Raw genomic sequence first — 25,139 nt, 5'->3', positions numbered from 1 at the left:
AACCCAATCACAAATTAGTTCAATTAGGGCCCTACAGCCCCTTTTCACGTGATTTGTCCGGTGTTGGCGGTGTTGCCGGGGCTGCCCACGTCTCATAGGATTAACGCTACGTGGCGTTCCTGCGGGCCTCGGCAGTTCCTCGAGCAGACAGCTACACCCAGCAGGACTTTTCTTTTTCGAGTGCCCGGGTCATCGCACCCTCGCCCTGCACGCCGCCCTTCAGAACGGGTCGCCAGGCGCGCAGGCGCGCAGGTCGCCGCCGGCCTCACCGCGGGCCCAAGGCCGGGGACTCCGCCTGCCACCACTCCCGGAAGTGCCGTGGCGGGCAGTGCTCCGGAGTGGGCCGGGCGAGGCGTCGCTTCCGGAAGCGTCGGCCAGCCGGCTGGGAGGGGCTGCGGCTGCCACGTTGGAACGGAACGTGGAGGTGGCCCTGGGGCTGGAGGAGGGGCGGCGACGAATGCTGGGAGCGTCCGACGGGCGTCGCGCTAACACAGGAACCGGTCGCTGAGGGTCCCCTCCAGGTGTGTCCGTCTCTCCCTCCCCCACCCCCCGTCCTCTTCGCCGGCCTTCGGGCGTTGAGGTAGAGCACAGGCGAAAGCTGGGACCGCGGCATCTGTCTCCGCTGGTTCCCGTCAGCCTGCGGCCCGGTCTGTGGTGGCGGCGCGCCCCGGTCTTCGTTTCGGGCCCGTCGGGACAACGCCTGGCGTCACGGCTGCTTCGGGGATCGCGCTGATCCACATCCGCCAACGTTTCCACTGCTGAGCAGGACCTCCCCTGAGGCTTGCGACAGGGTGTCGTTCCAGGGCCGGTAACTAGGGTCTGAGGTTAGAAGACCCTCACACCCTTGGGCACAAAGAGGTGCGGGCCCGAAGGGCGAGGGAAGGAAGCAGACCTCAGGATCACTTTGGTTAACTTTAGTTTGGTGATGATTTTTTTGTTTGATTTTGAACTGTTGCCAGGTTTAAAGGTTCATAGGTTTTTAACTGAAGGTTACTGTCATTGAAACGGGATTGGATTATTTCAAGGGTAGTCGCCAATCTCAGCCTGTACCTCGAAGGAAATCTCATTAAGTTGTATGTTTTTGCTAATAAGTTATTCTAATGAGATTAAATTACAGGGTAGTTGTAAAACGAATCAAACTATTGCATGGGCTTGTGGGCATTTTGAACTTTTCTGTGAGCTCAAGCAACTAATTTTATGTAGGTCTTTCTGAAGTTGCAGTGATGGTCTGGATTTATCTCCAAAACTGTCTTTTCTAACTATAGAATACTGAAATTTGACTGTCTTTGTAGCCACTTGTAACTGTATTCAGTCGATAATTAGAGCCTGTCTCTTCTATCATACCGGCCCATGTTTTCTGTACATACGGACTGTACCGGGGTTGACTAAAGTTCACTCAACCGTTTTTTAGTGGTTCTGTGCTCTTTGTTTCTTACTGTCTCTTAAACAGCTCTGGGAAAGGCTTGTAGGCTCTAAGAACTTTTGAATAACTTGAAGTGTTTTTGTAGTTGTGAATTTGTTATACATATTCAAAGTTATTTGGGAAATGTGAGATTGGAATGGATTTAGAATTATACTGCTTAATTTTATGTAAGCAGGTTCTTTTTGAAACTAATAACATAAGGACAAAAAGAAATTTATAACTGTAAAAAGCAGTGATTCTTAACTTTTTGGAATTCCACTCCCTTTTTAGGATCTGATGAAAGCATTGGATCACCTTCCTAGAAAAATGCACACACACACACACACACACAGAATTTTCTGTATCATTTCATGAGGTTTACAGATCCCAGGTTAAAAATTCTTGTCAGGTGATATTATTAAATTGATTTTTACAGTGTTTTAGGAAATGTTGTCATTCTTAGATAGGTTAATTTCAGCTCAAAAAGTTTTATTTATTAGGTTCTAGATAGCATTTAGTTCAGCACACAATTAGTTCTTTGATTTGGTTTTGGTTTAATGAGCCTAGAACATTGATAACACTAAATAAATCCTCTAGAACAAATGTGCCCATCCATAATAAGATATTTGCCCACACAAGATAGATTTTTACCACAGTGCCAGCTAGAGATTGTTTGAGAGTAAGAGTTTCCAATCCTGTTAACGCTTCCACTTTTTACTTTCTGAGGTATGAGTCATCTCTGTATGTAGCAGTGTAAGTTTGGTATTTTTTAGACAGTAGTACTGTTGGGTTTTAGTACTGCTTTACAGAATTAGCAATTAGAAAATGAGCAGAAAGACAAGCTTCCATTTAAATGCATGCATTTAACTACATGCATGTTGTGGGGAGAAACTTGGATGAAAAAATGAGTTCTAGTCTGGAACATAAATTTTATTCAATAGATGTATTCTTTTTTTAAAAAAGATTTATTTATTTATTAGAGAGAGAGAGCAAGTGCACGTGCGCAGTGGGAGAGGGGCAGAGAGAGAGAGAATCCCAAGGAGACTCCCCACTCAGCATGGAGCCTGATTCGGGGCCTCATCTCAAGAGATTAAGACCTGAGCCAAAACCAAGAGTCAGACGCTCAACTGACTGAGCCACCCAGGTGCCCCTTCAGTAGATGTATTCTTGAAGATTCATTGGGATAAACATTTTAAATTGTGACTTTTGCAATAGCTGACATTTACAAGCATGTATTTACTGTGTGCCAGGCACTGTTCTAAGCTCTCTGTGTAATGCCTCATTTAATTCTTACAACCCTTCTTTTTTTTTTTAAGATTTTATTTATTTATTTGAGAGAGAATGAGAGCTGGAGAGAGAGTGATAGAGCATGAGCACACACAGGGGGAGGAAGAAGTAGGCTCGCTGCTGAGCGTGGAGCCCAACTCGTGACTTGATCCCAGGACCCTGGGATCATGACCTGAGCCAAAAGTGGACACTCAACCGACCAAGCCACCCAGGCGCTCCTCACAGCAGTCCTTCTTATACATACTTTCATTATACTTATTTTACCAAGTGGGTAGCCAAGACACACATAGAGCACGTGAGAGCTAGGACAAGGTGGGGCTGGAATTTAAACTGAGGGTATGGCTCCAGATACCATATCCTAAATTGCTGTGCCATCAATATTGTCTTGTAGATGACATATGTGAATAAGCCACTGTCCTCACAATTTTCTTTTTGTATTATCAGAATGATTTTGTTCTGTGTAAAATAGTCTTGAATGAAATAAGTCCACATAGTGTGAATTCTAATCACATATGATATTGAAAAAAAATTGCACAAAGCTTTTAAAGCATGTCTCACTTGGGAAGTACACATGGTTTAATCTAAGCATTCTTCAGATTTTCAAGAAAATTAGTTACAACTAAGTGATCATTTCTAAGAGAAGGAAATAATGCAGGCAGTTATTTCCATAGTATTCTTAGTGTTTTGAGAATGATTGCAACGGATAAGATTATGGTACTCTTCTTTAATTAGATTCAGACCACATAAGGTAGTTCCAGGCCATTGTTGTAGTGATTTAAAACAAAACAAAACAAAACAAAAAAAACAGTTAGTTTTGAAACCTTGTGTTCAGTACAAGTTAGTAAGTGCAACTGCATCTCGTGGAACATTGAGTGCTACCTACGGACAAGACTTTTATAAATGTTTGAATTCTCACTTAACCCTTTTATGTACTTGTGAATTCCTTTCTCTTTCAGTAAATGTTACACATTAACTAAGTGTTCATGAATTAGGTAACCCTTGTTGTACCTTTGCTGTTAGACATACTGTAGTTTTATTCAGTTGGGTTTTTTAAATATATATAGCTGTTTTCTTATTCTAAAGCATCTTCTAAAACCTCTTTTTCCTCTAATGATACCTTTCCCTATTTTTTAAGTAAGAAAAGTTAAAGTTATTAAAGTTATTTTTTCCTTTAAACACTTAAAAATTTAAAAATTAAATGTTTTACCCGAAAGTAATCTTTCTAGCTTATCAATCTTTTTGTATTTCCCTAAATATAAACATTCAAAATCAAACAAAGCAAAACGTTTTATGTACTCACCCTGTATTAAGCAATTTTGATTACAAAAGGGTAAAAGTTGTAATATTTGATTGAAAAAAGACATTGTCTAGTTAATGAGACAAGATGACATACAAAACATTTAGTTAAAAAGGCAATGGAAAAATATGTAACAGTATGTACTAATAGAATATTACGAAATTTTGTTAACATAGAATAAGACACTTTATTATAAAATGCTTAAAGTGGTACGTTAAGAGAGGTTAAGAGATTATATCATTGTGGATTGGATCATTAGGGTACTTCGCACGAAGGAGCTGGGACTTGAACTTACTATTAAAAACAATTGGCTGAGAGTAAGACGGCATTTCATTTATAGAAAATAGGCTTCTTTTTCACTTCTTAGAGAATTGAGATTTTTCCTTTTTTCAGAATAGTCTTAGGAAACTAGATGTGTAGTTTCCTTGATTAATCTCATGATTGTAATAATTTTAAAAAGTAGTTAGCTTATTAAAACCTGTACTTACCTATGTGCTAGGCATTGTGTTTGGCCCTATATAAAATACGTTATCTCATTAAAACTTCACAACATCCCATGAGGTAGTCAGTCTTATCCTCATTTTACAGATGGGGCTCATGGAGGTTAAACAGTGTGTTCAAGGTATCATAAGTAGCAGAGCCAATATTCAGATCGAGCATTGACTCCAGAGGCCCTACTGCTTTTAACCACATGATTCAACCTCCTTAATCCACTTTTGCCTAGCCTAGCATAGTTTCTAAAATATGTTTCTTTTTCTCTCTCTCTTTTTTTAAAAGATTCTATTTATTTGAGAGTTAGAGCAGGAGGAGGGGCAGAGGGAGAGGGAGAAGCAGACTCTCTGTGGGCAAGGCTCCATCCCAGGGCCCTGGGATCACGACCTGAGCTGAAGGCAGACTGTTAACCAACTCAACCACCCAGGCGCCAATGTTCTCATGCATCCTAGTTGCTTTGTCATTATTTCTTCTAAATGGTGGTATGTCTTCTATGATTAAAATTGAATACCTGAATTTGTTGGGGTAACAAGTAAGAGTGTGGACTCTGGAAGTAAACTTCAGAGTTCAAGTCTTGGCTCTACCCCTTGCTAGCACGTACAAATTATTTAATCTTTCTGTGCCTTCATTTTTATTATCTGTAAAATGCTCTTCAAGTATAAACAATTTGAACATGTAAGGCATAGGGTATATTGTTAGTCTAAGCCCTCTTAAGGAAGCTATTGGAGCATGAACTTCATCTCTAGAGATGAGTAAGAAAGCTGGTAAAAAGTACTTTTGGAGAGCATTAAATATATTTAACTATAGACCGGAGACTAAAATGAAAGTGGGAATAAGGAAGAAAGAAAATGTGTATGTTAAATATCTGATAATGTAGGAATTGGTTATAAAACTTTAAAAAATTAAGAGAAGTAGGAAGTAGGAAAAAATTGGAGGTAAATTAAGCTTATGGATCGCTTCATCTGTAATGGCTGGGAGTCAAAGGACATACTCTAAAGCTGACAAATCAGTTGGTAGAAGTATAAACATATTCAACAGTACAAAGGTAAACACTGAGAAAGATAACACTATTGACTATAACTGTGTAGTACAAGAAAGGCAGTAAGATTATGTAAACCAGTTTCATTAGTGCTTATAGTAATTACTGTGAAAGAATAAAGGACTAATAGTACTCAATAAAATTATTTTAAATTATAAAGATAGAACCAGAAATACATATTAGAAGAAAAATACAAGTCATCCTAATTATCAGAAAAGTTACAAATACGCAAATAGGTACAACAGGGAAAGTTTTTCTTTAATTATAAAACGAAACTAAATAGCAAAGTAATATAGAAGGAAGAGCAACCATATCTGTCAAATCAGGAGAAAATTCTATATCAGTAAATTTTATATGGACTTAGCTAATCTATTTAAAAATTTTCAAATTGGATCACCAGGCAAAATCTGATTTTATTTATTTATTTATTTATTTTGCTGTATTTAAGGCAGCCAATTAAAACAAAGTGGTTCAGAAGTTGAAACAAGGGCAGAAACATATACACGAAGGCACATAAAAAGTAAGCTAGGGTATTGGTCTTAATATGAGACAAAATGAAATTCATGCCCAAAGGCTTACTTAAGATGAAGAAGAATACAAAGTTAAAATGTGTATTTGACAGTAAACATTTAACATTATGAATATCTGTCAACCAAGTAACTATATTAAATACAAAGTAACTTTCATAAAGCAACTTTCAGGAGGTACCAGGAAAAATAGGCATAAATGCATTAGTAGTAAGTGACTTTTGATTCAGTATCCTTGGTCCAGGGAAGATTAAATGGAAAAGCAGTAAGACTCTAGATGACCAAACAATTTAGTCAATAGGGTAGATTTGATTAATATATATTGAACTTGACCCTGAAAACAGTGTACCCCTTCTTTTTAGATCTCATTTACAAAGACTTCTCTATAGCCCCCAAAGAGAACTTCAATACATTTTAGAAAGGAGAAACAGTATAGAAAAATCACAATGCACTTGCATATTAAGTTCAAACAACTCTTGGATCAATGGAGAATACAAATGAAAATTGTAGAATATATAGATGACTGTGGTGATGAGAACACTAGAAATATATGGAATCTAGCTAAAGCAGTGCTCAGAGGAAATTCAAAGCTTTAAATGCTTATACCAGTAAGTAATAAAAATGAGTGGGTTAAGCAGTTAACTCAAAAGGTTAGAAAAAGATCTAAGTAAATGAAAAGAAGGTAGAAGGAGGGAATTAGAAATAAAAAATTAATTAGAAAACAAAGCAGAACTAATTGGCTGTTTGAAAATAAACAGACAAATTGCTAGTTAAGCTAATCAATTATTAAAGAGGAGGGTAGGGGAAACAAAAATATATGTAATAAATAAAGACTAATAATCATAAATAGCAAAAATTTAAAGATTCCTGAGTGTTGGTTGTTCAAGTCTTAAAAAATGAGAAAATCTGTAAAAAAAAAATTGAAGAATTATCATAGGAAAGTATAATTTACAAAAAATGACCTTGAATAAAGAAAATTCAATAGATCAATTTCAATAGAAGAAATAGAGAACATTAGCAGAGGAGCACCTCCTCCCCAAAAAGCATCTGGCCCAGATGTTTCATGAGAGAATTCTGCTAAATCTTTGAAGAACCAATAATTTCAGTTCTGTTGAAACTGTTTCAGGGCATAGAAAAAGATGGAAAACTTCTACATTTGGGGGGCACCTTGGTGGCTCAGATGGTTAAGCATCTGCCTTCGGCTCAGGTCATGATCTCAGGGTCCTGGGATCAAGCCCCGTGTCAGGCTCCCTGCTCAGTGTGGGGGAGTCTTCTTCTCCCTCTGCCTCTCCCCTCCTCTCGTGCTCTCTCTTAAATGAATAAAGTCTAAAAAAAAAACTTCTGCATTTTTTATGAAGCGAGTATAATATTGATATCAAAACCTGATGAAGATTGCATAAAAGAAGAAAAGTACAGATGCAGTCTTACAACTCCAGAAGCAAAACTCTGTTAAACAAATGGAATCTAGCAGCACATTAGTAGAATAATACATCATGAGAAGTTTATTCAGGGTAGAAAAAGATGGTCCATAATAGGAAATCTATTAGTATAATCTATTTTATTGATAAACCTAAGAAGAAGAATCTGTGGTCATTCTGATTACCTCATGAAAAGCATTTGACAAAATTCAAAACCCAGTATAAATAGCGTTCAATAAAACAGTAATTGATGATTAATTTCCTTACATTATATACATTTATATATGTGCATATGTATGTGTATTTCAAAACCTAAAGTCATGTCCCATGGTGATATAATAGGCTTTCCCACTAACGAACAAGACAAGAAATCACACTGTTATCACTACTGCTTAATATGGTAGTACAAATACTATTAGCCTTTGTATAACAGTACCAGGAATACAGTCTATGTAATGGGTGTGGGGTGGGGGTGAGCCACATTTACAAACAAACCAAAGATAAAATAACGTAGGAATGAACAAAACCCACATGTCAAAAGATTTAAAATAATACTGAAAGATAAGGCTTAAAAGACAACATGTTCTCATTGGAAAGATTGAACATTGTGTCAGTTTCTCCACATAAATTAATACAGTAATTTGATGCAGATTCAATAAAAATATTAACATTCTCTTTTTTCTGGAATTAGACAAAAACTATTCCAAAGTTTATGTAATAAAATAAACAGTGATAGCAAGGAAAATAGTATGGGAGAGAAGCAATGGATAAGGGTTATGGGAATCATACTCCTAAAAAGCCTAAGTATTTAAAACAATAGAGTGCTTGGGGCTCCTGGCTGGTTCCTGATCTCAAGGTTGTGCTCGCTTCAGCAGCACATATACTAAAATTGGAATGATCTCAGGGTTGTGAGTTCAAGCCCCATATTTGGTATAGAGAGATTGCTTAAATAAGTAGACTTTAAAAAAGTGGAATGTCTAGCATGTAAATAAGTGGACAAAAGGAATGGAAATCCAGAAACATACCTAAATCTATACAGGAATGTAGATCCTAACCTACATCCTAATACCTACAGGAATATAAACATAGGAGCACCTGGGTGGCTCAGTTGGTTAAGCGACTGCCTTCGGCTCAGGTCATGATCCTGGAGTCCCGGGATCGAGTCCCACATCAGGCTCCCTGCTCAGCAGGGAGTCTGCTTCTCCCTCTGACCCTCCCCGTCTCGTGCTCTCTCTCTCTCATTCTCTCTCAAATGAATAAATAAAATCTTAAAAAAAATATATAAACATAAATAGTAAATCCAGAAATAAACCTAAATATAGGAACTTAGTACATGGTAAAAGTGATATCGTAAAATTGACTTTTCAATAATGGTTTCATTGTAATAAGAAAAAAAAAAACTATGAACATACATTGTATACCAGTATGTATTCCAGGTTCTGAGTCAAAATTTAAATGAAAAGAAAAAGTCACAAGTGAATTTGCTTAGAAGAAAAATATGAATGAATTTCTTCATAATCTTGGCATGCAGAAGGTCTTTCTACCTAATCAAAATTCAGGAACCATTTTTTAAAATGATAAATTTGGCTATTAAAGCATGGTACATCCATACAATGGAATATTTTTCAGTGCTAAAAAGAAACGAGCTCCAAATCACAAAAAGACAGGGAGGAATTTAAAATACCTGTTGCTAAGTGAAAGAAGCCAATTTGAAAAGGCTATGTACTATATAATTGTAACTAAATAACATTCCAGAAAAGGCAAAACTATAGAGAGAATAAAGAGATCAGTGGTTGCCAGGAAGGAGGAGGAGGGATGGAGGAGAGGGATAAAGAGGTGGAGCACAGAATTTTTAGGGCAGGAAAACTTCTGAACGATACTCTGTGGATGGGTGGATTTGGGTGGGTGAATGTGTCATTATTCGATTGTCAAAACCCATAGAAAACCCAAAGAATGAACTCTAAAGAAAATCATGCACTTTGCTTGATAGTGACGTGTCAGTATAGGTTGGATTGCAACAAATGTACCCCTGTGGTGCCGGACAGTTTATGGTGGCAGAGGCTGGGGTAGGGGTGAGCGGAGGAGGGGCCGGGACAAGGTAGGGAGGTATGTGAGAACTCTGTAGTTTTCACTCAGTTTTTCTGTGAACCTGAAACTGCTCTGGTAAATAAAATCTACTTTTAAAAAATCAAAATCTTGTGAAATGTAAAAAACAAACAAACCCGTAACCAAAATAAATAAAGTCTGACAACCCAATAACAAAATAGGCAAGTAACATAGACAAGAATAGACAGAAAAGGTGACAGAGAAGGAAATAGGGATGACCCATAACCATATAAAAAAGATGCTCAACATTATGGCATGAGAAATGCGGATTGTAACTACTCAGAGTAAACATTTTTCACCTATCATTGGTAAAAATCTGAAAGTGTTACTCTAGTAAGGCTGTAGGGGAGTGTGAAAAGGTACAGATATCCTGGAGGGCAACTTGACAATAACCGTCCGAATTAAAATTGAATTTATCTTTAACCCAGCAGTTTTACTTATGGAAATTTATAGCTATCCTGGCCCACGAATGAAATAACATGTAGATATGGCTATTTATTTCAGCATTGTTTGTAAAAATAGCAAAAGATTAAAAACAACTCACGTGTTCACCAGTAGTGAACTAAGTAAGTAAATTATGGTATATCTTACAGTGGAATACTGTGCCATGTGAATGTATTTATGTACAATAACAAAGTTTTTTTTTAAAGGTACAACACAGTACTTGCTGAATTTTTATACCGGAGTAACTTTAACAGAGAATATATAAACTAGTGGTGTGTGGAACTGTAGTTTAGAGTGACCAGCTTCTTAAAGTTTGTACTAAATTTATCTTTAAAATCTGTAGGCTTACTATATTCTTCTCTGTAATTAGCCCTTAAAATTAATTTTTAAAACTGCTCTTAGTCACTTAGTAATCCTGATCCAGGAAGATGTACCTTGTTTATTGTGTGCTTTCTCTTACTCTGATGCACTGTCACCCATCCTCACCTGAGAAGTATATTGTGTAGGAAAATTAATCCCTCAGGTACTACCCTATATTGTGGGGTTTTTTTTAAGTTTTTTTCCAGACTGATTTTTCAGCTGAAGGACTATAATTTGTAAACAATTAGAAAAGCCCTATATTTGTCTCAAAATAATTTAACAAGTTTTTCTTCTAATATTGACTGTTCCCACCAAATGATACCTAAACCAGTTTGATTTATTGGCATTTGGACTAATGAAGTAGTGGTTGGTTCAGTATATTTCTATGTAAAAAATGTTTGTGTTCTGGGTGCCTGGGTGGCTCAGTTGGTTAAGCGACTGCCTTCGGCTCAGGTCATGATCCTGGAGTCTCAGGATCGAGTCCCGCGTCGGGCTCCCTGCTCAGCGGGGAGTCTGTTTTTCCCTCTGACCCTCCCCCCTCTCATGTGCTCTCTCTCTCATTTTTTCTCTCAAGTAAATAAAATCTTAAAAAAAAAAAAAGTTTGTGTTCTCTGTTACATGTTCAATATATTTCTATGTAAAATATTCTCTTTAGCAGGATGAAGTTAAAGGAAGTAGACCGTACGGCCATGCAGGCCTGGAGCCCTGCCCAGAATCATCCCATTTACCTAGCTACAGGTAAGTTCAACAGAGAGAAGATAGTATGAGTCACTTAATTTCTTCTTTTCCACATTTGGTTTATTCATACCTGTCCTTTAAAACTCATTTCGAGCTTCATCTCTTCTAGAAAGCTTCTCCTTCTCTAACAAGGTAACTACATCCTCCCTTTCAGCTGAGTTTAATGACCTTCCTCTCTGTTCCCTTTAGCACCTTGTTCATCATAGCATTAATCATGATGGGGCTCCTGGGTAGCTCAGTCAGTCAAGTACCTGCCTTTGGCTCAGGTCATGATCCCAGGGTCCTGGGATTGAGCCCCACATCGGGTTCCCTGCTCAGCAGGGAGTCTGCTTTTCACTCTCTCTCTGCCCCTCCCTCACTCATGTGCGCACACGCGCGCGCACACACACGCACACACACGCACACACACACACTGTCTCTCTCAAATAAATAAAATAAATAAAATCCTTAAAAAAAATCATATTACATTTATAGTGTCTTCCTCACTTCATAAGAATTATGTTTCATCTTTATTCCTCCAGTATTAAGCACAAGAGATAACTTGTAAAAAAAAGTTAATCAGTTGAACAATTTTGATGCTAGCATTTTTATACAAAAAGAGAGTTACATCATTTATGACTATAAGCAGGTATAGTAAATCAAGAGACTGTTTTTACAGAGAGCTTTCAAAATATCTACAGGTTTAAAAAGTTACCTGCACTATCTGCTCTTACAAACATCATCTCTGAGCCTTGTATCAGAATCTCATTGCTATAGTAATTTAAGCATCTGTTCAATGGCATGCATCCTGAGATGTTAGTCACTAATGGAGCATTCGTGAGTGAGATCATTGGAAAACATGCATTTAATTTCTGTTTTGTATGGTTTTCTCTGAGTCTTTTATTTTTGCATTGTAGTTACCATAAATGTATTTTCCGTAGGAACATCTGCTCAACAATTGGATGCAACGTTTAGTACCAGTGCTTCCCTTGAGATATTTGAATTAGATCTTTCTGATCCATCCTTGGATATGAAATCTTGTGCCACCTTCTCTTCTTCTCATAGGTATGAGATTGATGAATATTAAATTCACATTATTTATGGTTGTGGTTATTGTGGTTGATGCCTAGTTTGTCTTATAAATATGTTATTATTAGAAACTGCAAGGAATACCATCAATGACATGAAATATTTTGTGAAAAAGTATATGAGTGAATTTCTATGGAAGTAAAAGAAGGGTCTGTATGTTCTATTGACTTCTTTATTGCCAACTGACGTGTAGGATAGGAAGGAGAGGCTCAATTTTCTAGTAGTTTTTTTCCTCGTGATATAGTAGACATACTGTCTTTTATCTCCGTTTTCTCAACTGTTTACAAAAAAAGGATAGGTATGGCTTAAAAAAAGGAGTAGTTGGATGAATATTAAGGTGTTAGAAGTGATTATCTCTGAATGGTAGGTTATTTTTTTATTGTGCTTATCTATATTTAGAAATATATCTCACAAAGATTTTTGTTGACATGATTTCTGATACAGTAGGTATTTGGGTCATCTTTCCAAGTACTTAACATCCTATCATAATGCAGAAAAAAGACACTTTCATTTGAGTAGTAAAATATGCTTTATTGTCTCAGTAGCTTGGCAGATTTTGGTGAAGAGATTGTACTCTAGCAAACAGCACATAGCTCAAATCATGGAGTCTCATGGGACCTCTCACAGTTTTCAGAGCTCTCCCATTGTGGTGGGAACCTCAAATACCTTTTGTCTGTCAGTTTTCCTACTCACCACCATTTGTGTCATTGTATACTTCCATGCCATCTTCATATTTCAAACCTTTATTCTCCACCAGTGGGGGTACTTGTCATAATAAACATAATTTTGATGTCACTTTTCCACTGTTGGAATACATTACTTTTCTTAGAAAATGTTATATACCTCCTTTAACGCCTCTATTGCTTAACAAACCTCTTGTCAGTGACTACTTCTATAGTCAAATAATATCAAGGGAAGTGGTTGGTTAGAGCTGTTTTACAGATGAACCAAAAGCAGCTTAGGAAGATTCAGTAACTTGTCCAGGGTCTCACAGTTTCTAAATGGTAAAACCATTCTTAAGTCCATATCTTTTGACACACAAATCAAGTATACTTTTTGACATATTACCTCTACCAGAAAGCTTTTACTCTTCAGGATTATAAAATCAAATATGCACATATGAATATAAATAAACACTAAAATGCCATTTCACCAAGTCATGCACGGTTACCAAGAATAGAGGAGAAGCTATGTTTTTATTTATGAAAACATATGGAATTGAATTTATAATTTCAAATGCTTTTCTATAACTATTTGACTTAAATCAGTTATTTACTCATTTTCTCTTAAAGGTACCACAAGTTGATTTGGGGGCCTCATAAGATGGATTCCAAAGGGAATGTCTCTGGAGTTCTGATTGCAGGTGGTGAAAATGGAAATATTATTCTTTATGATCCTTCTAAAATTATAGCTGGAGACAAGGAAGTTGTGATTGCCCAAAATGACAAGCATACCGGCCCAGTAAGAGCCTTGGATGTGAATATTTTCCAGGTTAGACTTTTGACATTTATTCATAATTCTTGAGATATGTACTGCTTATTTGAAATAAGCATATGAATCTGCTATGCCTCAGTCTTGGAATTAAAAGCTAAAAATGTGTGCCTGTGCAGGTTGATGAGTGAGTGTATTTTTTTGAAGAATGGAGGGTTCAGAGTTGGGATCAAGGTAAATGATAATAACTCCATGGAGGGGATCAGGCAACAAAGAGTCAGGCAGTCTACTTTTGCCATCATAAACATTATTGAATATTAATTATATAAATGTATAGTTTAGCAAAGATCTTGAGTTAATAGGATATTAGAGCATAACAACCAAAACATGAATATTATCTCAAAGTTTAAAATAATTATTTTTCTTGTATTATAAATAAATACTTAGGGTATAGAAATACAACCTGAACTTCTTTTCCATAGTTTATGGTGCCTACTCTTTAGATTAGATAGTTAGTTCCTTTGTTAATTAGTTTAAACAGCAGCTGCTTCTTGGTTAGTGTCTTGTGTTATAGGTGACTACAACCATAGAATTCCTCTGTTTTCATAGTTATATAAAGGATCAAAGCCAATATATGAAACCCATTATTTTTCTGTACTTCCTATCACAGTTGTAGGGTCTTTTTGACCCTAAAGGTATGCAACAGAGAGAACCTAGAAATACTGCCATCCAGAACAAGATTGAGTGTAAATGAACTAGAAAGACATGAGGATTTAAGACAAGAGATTTTCCAGAAGCTGACTTTGAAGTATCCAGAGATAGATGCCATTATTTTAAGATTCAGTTATTTGTCTGAAAGCAATAATTGGTTTTGCCTATTTTTGTCTCTCTCTCACAATCAGATCCCCTTCCTGTACAAATGATAATCACCACATGGTTGCATGATTGTTTAAGAATTTATCCATATAATTATTTTTTAATCTCTTATAATGCCAGTAGACCTACTGTCTTTTTAGTGAAATAGAATTTTATAACATGCTTCTCTGAAAAACTATTGCAATTTCAGATTATTATCCATAGCTTTTAGGAATTCATGAGTTTTGTTTTTTTAATTAAATAGAAAAGTTGTATACCCTAAAACTGATGGAGCTATCTCTGAACAGTTACTTAGAGTTCTCTGAATTATTCATAAATGCTACTTCATTATTAATTATTTCTTACTGCAGACTAATCTGGTAGCCTCTGGTGCTAATGAATCTGAAATCTACATTTGGGATCTCAACAATTTTGCAACTCCAATGACACCAGGAGCCAAAACACAGGTATTGCATTGATTTTGATGTAATCAGAAGAACCAAAATTGGTTCTTCAACACTTATTTATTTCATTTTTTTCACACAAAATATATTTGTTTAAAATCAGTGTTCAGATGTTACTGATTTTCCTTCAGTATAGCAAAGTATTAGTAAATGTGTTTTTCAAAGTATCAATGAGTCCTTCAACAGCAAATATTTATTCAGTGCCTACCACCAGATACTGTTTGGTGTACTAGACATATAGTAATGAATAAAATAGACAAGTCTGATAATTTTTTAGATACAGTATTTTATATAGTATAATATTTTGTGTTGTATAGTATTTTGACGATATTGCACCTTAGAATAAAAATCATAGACTAGAAAGGAAACTTACTTTTTAAAAAAACAACTCAGCCCCTTTCCTATGTATTTCTGTAAGTTAAGAAAGAACAGTCTTCTACTTGCCTCTTTGAAGTTCGTGTTATATAGACTACTCAAATTGAGTAGCCATTATACTGGGCCCCAACATTCTGGCCATCTCAGAGGTAGTAAAATGATAGCATATGATCTACCATTTATTTTTATTTATTTATTTTTTAAGGATTTTATTTATTTGAGAGAGAGAGAGAGAGCACATGGGGGTGAAGGGCAGAGGGCAAGGGAAAGAGAGCATCCCAAGCAGGCTCCCCGCTGAGTGTGGAGCCTGACGTGGGGCTCAATCTCAGAACCCTGAAATCATGACCTGAGCTGATATCCAAGAGTTGGACACTTAACCCACTGAGCCACCCAGGCGCCCCTAGGCTGTAAGTTTTGCTCTGCCTGGTTGTCCATCATACTTATCAATGTCTACTTTGTAGTTCATTATCTACCTTGTGGCAGTTGCAAATTAAGAAAAAGTGCTTGATTTGTAGCAAGAGCTTAATAAATGCTGGTGAATGAGACAATATTAAACAAGATAAAATACTTGAATTGGGCACATACCTGAGCTCTAAATTGTATTATATTTATTGAGAACTTATGAATATAAAAAAATTTGTGGAATAGATCAGATTTTAATTAATTCATTTTTTAAAAAGAAGGATCAGATTTTGTACTTAAATTTGATCATAACTGAGAAATGGTTTTTAGCAGTTTCTTCCTTTTAGCCCCCAGAAGATATCAGCTGCATTGCATGGAACAGACAAGTTCAGCATATTTTGGCATCAGCCAGTCCCAGTGGCCGGGCCACTGTATGGGATCTTAGAAAAAATGAACCTATCATCAAAGTTAGTGACCATAGTAACAGGGTAAGTATATGATTGATTTGTCATATACAGAAACATGCTATGTTTCTGCTGTACGTATTTCTATATTGTTTGTCAGTGCTGACAACAAATCAAATTATTGTAAAGTCAAATCCTGTCTTTTCATGGACCAATCATGTTGGAATGAGGTTTTTCCTTGGGGAAGATAAAAAAATTTCTGATAAACCATGTTGGATATTGTTAATGGTGAAGAGAGAGATTGTTAATTAAATACCTTATTCCATGATGTACTGGTTGTTTTTACTAGCTGTTTCAAAGCATTATAGCAACTTTTTAGCTTTCTCTAGAATGTACACATTTTTCCAGCTGATAATTTTATGACTGTTAACTCGTAGTTTCCAAACTCCTGGCTTTATCTCTTCTGATTAGGTACTGCTAAAGTGAGCTAATATTCTGTTTGCCTAGTAGATGTAGTTGTATAACACATTAAATTTTTGACCTTACAAATTCCTTAATACTGTGTCATAATGTGCTATAAAATATTTTAGACATAATTAAGGGCTTTATTTTGTTAGTTTTTAATTACATTGTTTAGTTTGACATTTTTAAAAACAAGTTTGCCTAAATCAGAGAATACATATATAATTTAACAATAACCACAAAAAAACTATTTAAAAAAATATTTCTTCAGGATATTGTTTTTCAGTGAAATAGGAATTTTAAGACAAGTTTTAATTGAATAAAGCATACAATAAGCATTTCCATTATCTTCTGGAACACTTAATAGGATATGAATGTCCAGGTAATTCTCAGTAATACTGTTAATTTATTCCATGTGAAAATTTAAATGGTAGCTGTTGCTTTAGACATTTTGTCTTGATTTTTTTGACAAAATAGAGGAAAGGTGTGGATTTTTTTTTTGTTATAATCTTTTTTTAAAAAAGATTTATTTATTTATTTGTGAGAGAGAGAGAGAGAGAGAGAGAGAGAGAGCATGCTCCATGGGGGAGGGGCAGAGGGAGAGAGACAAGAGAAGCAGACTGTCCACTGAGTGTGGAGCCCGACATGGGAGCAATCCCAAGACCCTGAGATGAACTGAAAACATTTAAACTTTTTACTTTTAAGAGTACTGTTTAAGGCTGTTTAATAAAATTTAATAGTTTTAAAGAGACATCATATCTTGAAGGCTCCAAATGCAGGCTCTGGAGATAGCTGTCAGGATTCAAAATTTAATAGTTTTAGGTTTTGTTTTTTGTTGTTTTTTAATAAACTAAGCCTGAACCGATGTTTTCTACTATTTGTTTCAACAAAGGCATGTTCCTCAAGCTCATTTTGGCTCTTCATAAAGTAATAGGATTGATACATTGTGAGCCTTAACTATCTGCAGATGCATTGCTCTGGGTTGGCGTGGCATCCTGATGTTGCGACTCAGATGGTGCTTGCCTCTGAGGATGATAGATTACCAGTGATCCAGATGTGGGATCTTCGCTTTGCTTCCTCTCCACTCCGTGTCTTGGAAAACCATGCCAGGTATCATGCTGCTCTTCCAAGGAACTTGATTTGTTTATTTTTAAAAACACATTTACTTATAATTTTGAATTATCAGATAATTATTTTTAAATTCAGGAATCTATTTTGTCTCTTATCTTGTAAAAGTTAGTATAAATGGTTTTTATTTGAAGCAATAATCATCTGATTTTCTGTTCCCAAAAATGGTAGCCAATTCATATCCTAACTACAAAAATGTGATAAAGGATATTCCACTACTTTTTTCACATTATAATTAATAGATTAAAATTCCAGTATATCACCACACTTTACTCTTGACATTATCCAGTTTGATCTTTATTAGGGTCAGAATACTCCATAACATTCAGTGACAAGCAACAGTTAAAAAATTTGTTTTATTTCTGAGTTTCTTTTTTTTTTTTTTTAAGATTTTATTTATTTATTTGACAGAGAGACGCAGCCAGAGAGGGAACACAAGCAGGGGGAGTGGGAGAGGGAGAAGCAGGCTTCCCGTGGAGCAGGGAGCCTGATGTGGGGCTCGATCCCAGGACTTTGGGATCATGACCTGAGCCGAAGGCAGACACTTAACAACTGAGCCACCCAGGTGCCCCTATTTCTAAGTTCCTATTTTAATGTAAAAGCATAGAAATTGAGATTATTCTGCTTTTATTTTGGTTTTTAATTTTTTATTATTTTTTTAAGATTTACTTACTTTTGAGAGTGAGAGCACAAGCGAGAGGGGCAGAGGGAGAGGGAGAAAGAATCTCAAGTAGAGAGCACACAGCCCAACTTGGGGCTTGTTCTTGCAATCCTGAGATCACAACCTGAGCTGAAACCAAGAATTGGACCCTTAACCAGCTGTGCCATGCAGGTGCCCCTGCTTTTAATTGTAATAAATGTGCAGATTCTCTAAAAAGTTATGAGTGGGGTGCCTAGTTGGCTCAGTCGATAGAGTGAGGGGTTGTGAGTTCGAGCCCCACTTCGGGTGTAGAAATTAATTTAAAAAAATCTTTAAAAAATTAAAAAAAATAAAAGATATGCAAATTTTCTCATGTTAGGTTCGGTAGCATTAAATTTAATTGTAATTTGGCATGTTTCCTAACATTGATTTTCAGGTACCCAGGGAGTTTATATGTATTTGTTCGATAGTTTGAAACAAGAAGTAAATCCCTTTTAATGTTACAATATTTTCTGAGTACTTTTGGGCTTTCTTTCTTATTTAGGGATATATAGACTAAAGCTTTAAATCCTATTTTCCCACTGGGTAGTGGATTTGCACACTAAGAAGTCTTAAAGTTTGTGACCTCTCCTTTAGCTTCTTATAAAGGAGAAAAGAGTCCAGTAAAAATGTAATCCTATTTAGATGTTATGCTTCAATCAGCTTTTTAGTGAAGAAGGGATGATTCTGATAAGTTTTAATATTTTTTCTATGTTAGATAAGGTTTTGTTCATTCATTCAGCACATACTTATTGAACATGTGTTCTGTACTAAGATTCAGTGGTATAACATAAAAATCCCTGCCTTCAGGGAGTTTATATTATAGTGGGAGGACAACTAACATTTGTATAACATGTAAAGTGTACAAGAACTTTAAATATTAAGTCAATTAATCCTCATAACAAGCCTATGGTGTAGATACTATTAACCCATTTTACAAATTGGAAATTGAAGCTCAGCAATGTAAACTTCACCTAGGTCATATAACTAGTCAAGTGCTGACTTCTGACCCAAACATTCTGATCCCAGAATCTGTGCTCCTAACTCTATATTTTACTGCCAATTTTAGGTGTGATCATAATTTAGCAAGACAGAAGACCACACTGAGTTGCAGGAGCAAATCAACTCTCTGATTTCTCAATTTTCTCTTAATAATATATGCAAGAAGGTGGATTAGATGATATTTAAGATCCTTTCCTGCTCTGTAATTCTGTGATTTTTTTTTTTTTTGGTCTTTAATACTTAGTAAGAACCTAAATGTTCTTTAAAATGTGATATTAAATATGTATGAATTTCTTTAAAAGGCATTCTTGGGGATCCTGGGTGGCTCAGTCGTTAAGCGTCTGCCTTCAGCTCAGGTCATACCGAGCCCTGCATCAGGCTCCCTGCTCAGCGGGAAGCCTGCTTTTCCCTCTCCTACTACCCCTGCTTGTGTTCCCTCTCTCGCTGTGTCTCTCTCTGTCAAATAAATAAAGAAAATTAAAAAAAATAAAAATAAAAGGCATTCTTGACATACTTGATTTTCTTGACATGTATGATTCGATTCTAAAGGGGGAGCAGTTAGAAAGTATATTATTGATGCAATTGGGGAAATTTGAATATGGACTATATATTTTTAAATATTGTATATAAGTAATAAATATTTTCAGTATATAATTGTATTATGTTATGCAGAAGAATGCTGTGATTGTTTTTTTGGTCAATGGTCATTGTGTATATGGAGAGAGAGAGAAAACCACATAAAGTAAATGTAGCCAAACCAATGAGTCAAAGTGAGGAGTATAAGACTGTACATCGTACTGTCCTTATAATTTTCACAAAGATTTTAACTTTTTAAAAATAAAATATTGGAAACAAAAGGCAATCTTAAACAATTTGGGTTCTTTTCCTATACTGTGTTCTCCTGATTCTGAGAGGATATTGAACATCTTTACAGTGATCAAAGAACATACACATCCCTAAATTGCTTTCCGTAAAGATTATATGAAATTATGCTTCTGTTAGCAGCATGTGTCTCCAGAGCCTAGACAGGAATCATTTGGAGGCTTGGTTTTCTCAAGATTAAAAATTTCTTCATCTTGTGTTTTATCTAGGGGGATTTTGGCAATTGCTTGGAGCATGGCAGATCCTGAATTGTTGCTGAGCTGCGGAAAAGATGCTAAGATTCTCTGCTCCAACCCAAACACAGGAGAGGTATAAGGGGGAAATATTTGTCAGACTTATAGCTACTATAATATTTATTCTCTAGCTGAATAAGAAATTTTCTATATGGATTCTTTAGTGCATTAATATAATTAAGGACATGGAGATAGAGGTATGTGTGAAATGTTAATCTAGGAGAGATTTTATCAGTAATATTATTTAAGCTCACCTGTTTTATCCAAGAAAATCAGCCATTGAAATAGCTTATTTGAAATTAGTAATCATCCCCTACCCCCCATTTCTAATAAAAGGTGTTTACCTACACTCAGAAGTACTTGGTTTGATTTATTTAACATGTGATCTCTGAAAATCAGTGCTTTTAAAGCGGGAGTGTTCAAGATTTGGGTCTTTTTCCTGCTTTACCATTCCTGAATATCCTCTCTGATTTTGGAAATCAGTAGATGTATGTTTTTAATTTCTCTTCTGAACTATACAGCAGGAATATACTTTACAATATTTGTCGTATGTTCTACCCATAGAAATTAAGATGTGGGAAATTTTACCTCTTCTTCAATATCAATGTTATATAAATATAACTTAATTACTTTTAATTGCTTTGGATTAAATTAATGGGCTGAAAAAAATCTCTATTCTAAAAATTATTTTTCTTAGTTGAATGATTTCCCTCTTTTTCAGTATTGGGCAAGAGGCCATAGATTTTTGTTTTTTAAGTTTTTATTTTATTTTTTTAAGATTTTATATATTTATTAGATAGAAAGAGAGCTCGAGCACCAGTTGGGGGGAGGGGGCAGAAGGAGAGGGAGAAGCAGACTCCCGCTGAGTGTGGAACCCAATGAAGGGCTCAATCCCAGGACCCAGGCAGACGCTTAACCATCTGAGCCACCCAGGCACCCCTCTTCAGTTGGTTTTAATGTATAATATTAAAATAGAAACAAGCACTTTTGTTATTTGATTTGTGGTTTAAAGTTTTCGGATGCAGTGATATCTAGAAGAATGTAGAAACATTAAAGTTAGGGGAGGTAGGAGAAAAAAATTAAAGTAGTAAGTTTTGCCTCATATGTTTGTAGACCAAATAATAAAATCTTGCATTTTATACTGTGCCTTCCCAAGGGAGCTCAAAATCATGGAAATTACTGTTCTAATTTTCTCAGTTATATGATTTGATAAAATGAATTTTGCATATGATTAGTTGTGTGTGCTTGGACTTTGAAGGAATAAACTTTTAGTACATGCTGCAACCAAAAAGTTGAGTAGATTTTTTATTCAAATGCAAATTAGGAATAGAACAGTGGTTTAAATAACATGAATAATGAGTCTTATCAACCAGTTTAAGCCTTAAAGATGAGTAGGCTAGGTACCTTTTCACTTAATTCTGTTTTCTTATAAAATAAAACATTTAAAACATCCCACAAAGTCCACGTTAAGATAATTTGACTTCTTAAAGCCATAAAACCAGGGTGCCTGGGTGGCTCAGTCAGTTAAACATCTGCCTTCGGCTCAGGTCTTGCTTCCAGGGTCCTTGCATTTAGCTCTTTGTCCATCAGGCTCCTTGCTCAGCCAGGCTCCTTGGTCAGCAGAGTCTGCTTCCCCCTCTCCTTTTGCCCCTCCCCCTGCTCATGCTTGTGCCCTTTCTCTCTGTCTCAAATAAATAAAATCTTAAAAAAAAAAACACATAAAACCTATGCTCTTTAGGTGCATCAGTTATCATCACACTAACTTTGAGTTAGCAGTAATTATTACATTGTAAAGATTTTATATTAACCGTTTTTTACAGTTTTTCCATATTTTCCTTCTAAACTGTTTATGCTGAATCTGTTTCCATTCTGCAGTAATACAAACGATGTATACATGTTTTTGCTTGACTAAAGACCAGATTTCTCAGTGAATTCTTCCTTCTTGAGGCTATTTTTTAAATGTGGTCTTCAGATAGCCTAAATATGGTTGTTTGGATCTTGGCAAGCAAAAATTGTTGGGCAGAAGACCATTACCTTTTAGAGTTTTAACAAGCTGATTCTTATTTGTTCTGGTCTTTCAGATACACCCGCTACTACCACTTCAATAAAAACAGAAAAACCTTAGTTTTTAATACGTACTTATTCTAAATCTGGTCAAAATTTTGAAGAAGCATTCATTTTTATCATAATAGATCACCATAGTGGACTCCTTTTATACTTTAAACAAAATTTTACAGTTGTTTTTCCTGGCTCAACATACTTTCTGAAAGGAATTGTTTAATTAAGCTGCACATGTTGATCATATTTGGGTGTTTTGGCTGTAAAGTGGCTATACCATTTTCTGACTTTTGTTGTTGTTGCCTAGGTGTTATATGAACTTCCTACCAACACGCAGTGGTGCTTTGATATTCAGTGGTGTCCCAGAAATCCTGCTGTCTTATCAGCTGCTTCCTTTGATGGGCGTATCAGTGTTTATTCTATCATGGGTGGGAGCGCAGATGGCTTAAGGCAGAAACAAGTTGACAAGGTAATAGAAAGTGTTAAAATTTTCAATCATAACATTTGAAAAATACCATCTTATTGTTTAATTATTTTGAAAATGACTTCAGTAATCAGTGCTACTGATTAATTGGATAATTGTGATAAAAATATTTCATGGGTATAACTTGAAAACATGTAACATAATCTCATATAAATTACAAATTCTCATGTTATTATGTTTTTTAGCTTTCATCATCTTTTGGAAATCTTGATCCCTTTGGCACAGGACAGCCCCTTCCTCCATTACAAATTCCTCAGCAGGCTGCTCAGCATAATAGAGTGTTGCCCCTGAAGAAGCCACCCAAGTGGATCCGAAGACCTGTTGGTGCTTCCTTTTCAGTAGGTGGATTTGTGTTTTTATGGTCCATAAGCATGAAGGACTTCCCGTAGTAAAGTGTTCTTATAGGATCACTCCGATGGAAGAAGATTGAGGTGTGTCTGTAGGTTTTTCATCATGCAGAATGGTTTCTCAGGAAAAATGGGACCTTCTCGTTTTCGTTTTTATTTTAAATTGTGGTAAAATATAAATAACATAAAATTTACCATTTTAACCATTTAGAAATATACAGTTCGGTGGCATTAAGTACATTTACATTGTGCAACCTTCACTGTCCATCCCATTATTAAACTTATCTTCCTTCTCTATCTCTCCTTCCTTCGATCTTTTTTTTTCTTTTTTTCTTTGGAGGAAGGTATATCTGTGTATCCTCCTTCCTTCTCTTTATTCTTTCCTTCTAGCTTTTTTTTTAATTGCCAATTTCCTTTTTTATGGTAAAAAACATGTAGCATAAATTTACCATTTTAACCCTTTTTAAGTGTACAGTACAGTATGTTAACTGTATATACTTGTTATGCAACAGATCCTCAGAACTTTTTTATCTTGCAAAACTGAAACTCTTTTCCAGTTGAACACCTGCTCATTTTTCCCTTCCCTAGCCCCTGGTAATCACATTCTACTTTCTGTTTCTATGAGTTGGACAACTTTAGATACCTCATATAAATGGAATCATGCAATATCTGTCTTTTTGTGATTGTTTTGTTTCATATCACGTAATGTCCTCAAGGTTCATCCATGTTGCTGTGTATGACAAGATTTCCTACTTTTAAAAGGCTGAATAACAGTCTACATTTTCTTTATCCATTAATTTATCAGTGGACATTAAAGTTGCTTCCACCTCTTGCTAGTGTGAATAATGCTACAAAGAACATTTGTGTGCAGTTATGTCTTTGAGATACTATTTTCAGTTCTTTTGGGTATATACCCGGAAGTGGGATTGCTGGATCTTATATGGTAATTCCGTTTTTAATTTTTGAGGAACCTCCATACTGTTTCCCATAGTGGCTGCACCATTTTACATTCCCATCAACAGTGCACACGGGTTCTAATTTCTCTACATCCTCAGTAACACATGTTATTTTCTGGTTTTTTAGATAATAGTCATCCTAATGGATATGAAATGATCTAACTGTGGTTTGATTTGCATTTTCCTAATGATTAGTGACATGGAGCATCTTCTCATGTATCTTGGCCATTTGTTTTGTATGTCATCTTTGGAGAAATGTCTGTTCAAGTCTTTTGCCCATTTTTTTAACAGGTTGTTTGGGGTTTTTTGTTATTGAGGTGTAGGAATTCTTTATATATTCTGAATGTTAACTCTTTACCAGATAAATGATTTGCAAATATTTTTCTCCTATTCTGTAGCTTTTTTATTCTGTTGATTGTTTCCTTTGCTGTGTAGAAGACTCATTTGTCTATTTTTGCTTTTGTTGCCTGTACTTTGGTATTATATCTCTATCATTGCCATATTAATGTCCTCAAACTGCAGCTTAGAAAACTCTGGTTATTCCTATAGACCAGAAAGAAGAAATAAAGTCCTTTCCTAAATATTTTAATTTCACTACTGTTTTTAAGTCTTGCATAGAAGAATCCATCTCTCCAGTGTTGGGTTACTTTCTTCATACAACCTACAGGTACAATAAAACTTCATTAGTAATATTAATAGTTAAAGTGTATTTATTTACTATGTGCCAGCCACTTTCTAAGCATTTTGCATATAGTAACTCATTAAATTCTCACAACTGCTTATAAAATAGCTACCACTA

The 25,139-nt window shown here is 35.7% G+C and overlaps 1 protein-coding gene across 19 annotated transcripts in view; it reads left to right on the top strand.

The window, feature by feature from the left end:
* The first annotated feature begins 342 nt into the window (after nt 1-342).
* The window catches only part of SEC31A (SEC31 homolog A, COPII coat complex component), a 72,883-nt gene continuing 48,086 nt past the window's right edge, over nt 343-25,139 (top strand). For 14 of the 19 annotated variants that reach the window (XM_027599981.2, XM_027599975.2, XM_027599974.2 and 11 more), the window contains exons 1-10: nt 343-521; nt 11,028-11,110; nt 12,031-12,154; nt 13,471-13,669; nt 14,836-14,931; nt 16,053-16,193; nt 17,539-17,681; nt 20,472-20,571; nt 22,861-23,022; nt 23,223-23,375. In XM_027599981.2, coding sequence (XP_027455782.1) covers nt 11,032-11,110; nt 12,031-12,154; nt 13,471-13,669; nt 14,836-14,931; nt 16,053-16,193; nt 17,539-17,681; nt 20,472-20,571; nt 22,861-23,022; nt 23,223-23,375 — 1,197 coding nt within the window. In that variant the 5' untranslated portion in view covers nt 343-521; nt 11,028-11,031. Of the gene's footprint in view, nt 522-583; nt 859-11,027; nt 11,111-12,030; nt 12,155-13,470; nt 13,670-14,835; nt 14,932-16,052; nt 16,194-17,538; nt 17,682-20,471; nt 20,572-22,860; nt 23,023-23,222; nt 23,376-25,139 lie in introns of those variants that run through there. The other 5 variants (XM_027599965.2, XM_027599962.2, XM_027599963.2 and 2 more) reach the window with 4 other exon arrangements.

Source organism: Zalophus californianus, chromosome 2 (genome assembly GCF_009762305.2).
Source record: "Zalophus californianus isolate mZalCal1 chromosome 2, mZalCal1.pri.v2, whole genome shotgun sequence".
Taxonomy (NCBI): domain Eukaryota; kingdom Metazoa; phylum Chordata; class Mammalia; order Carnivora; family Otariidae; genus Zalophus; species Zalophus californianus.
Note: the sequence above shows the minus strand (reverse complement) of the source record. Positions and strands in the feature narration are given on the sequence as shown.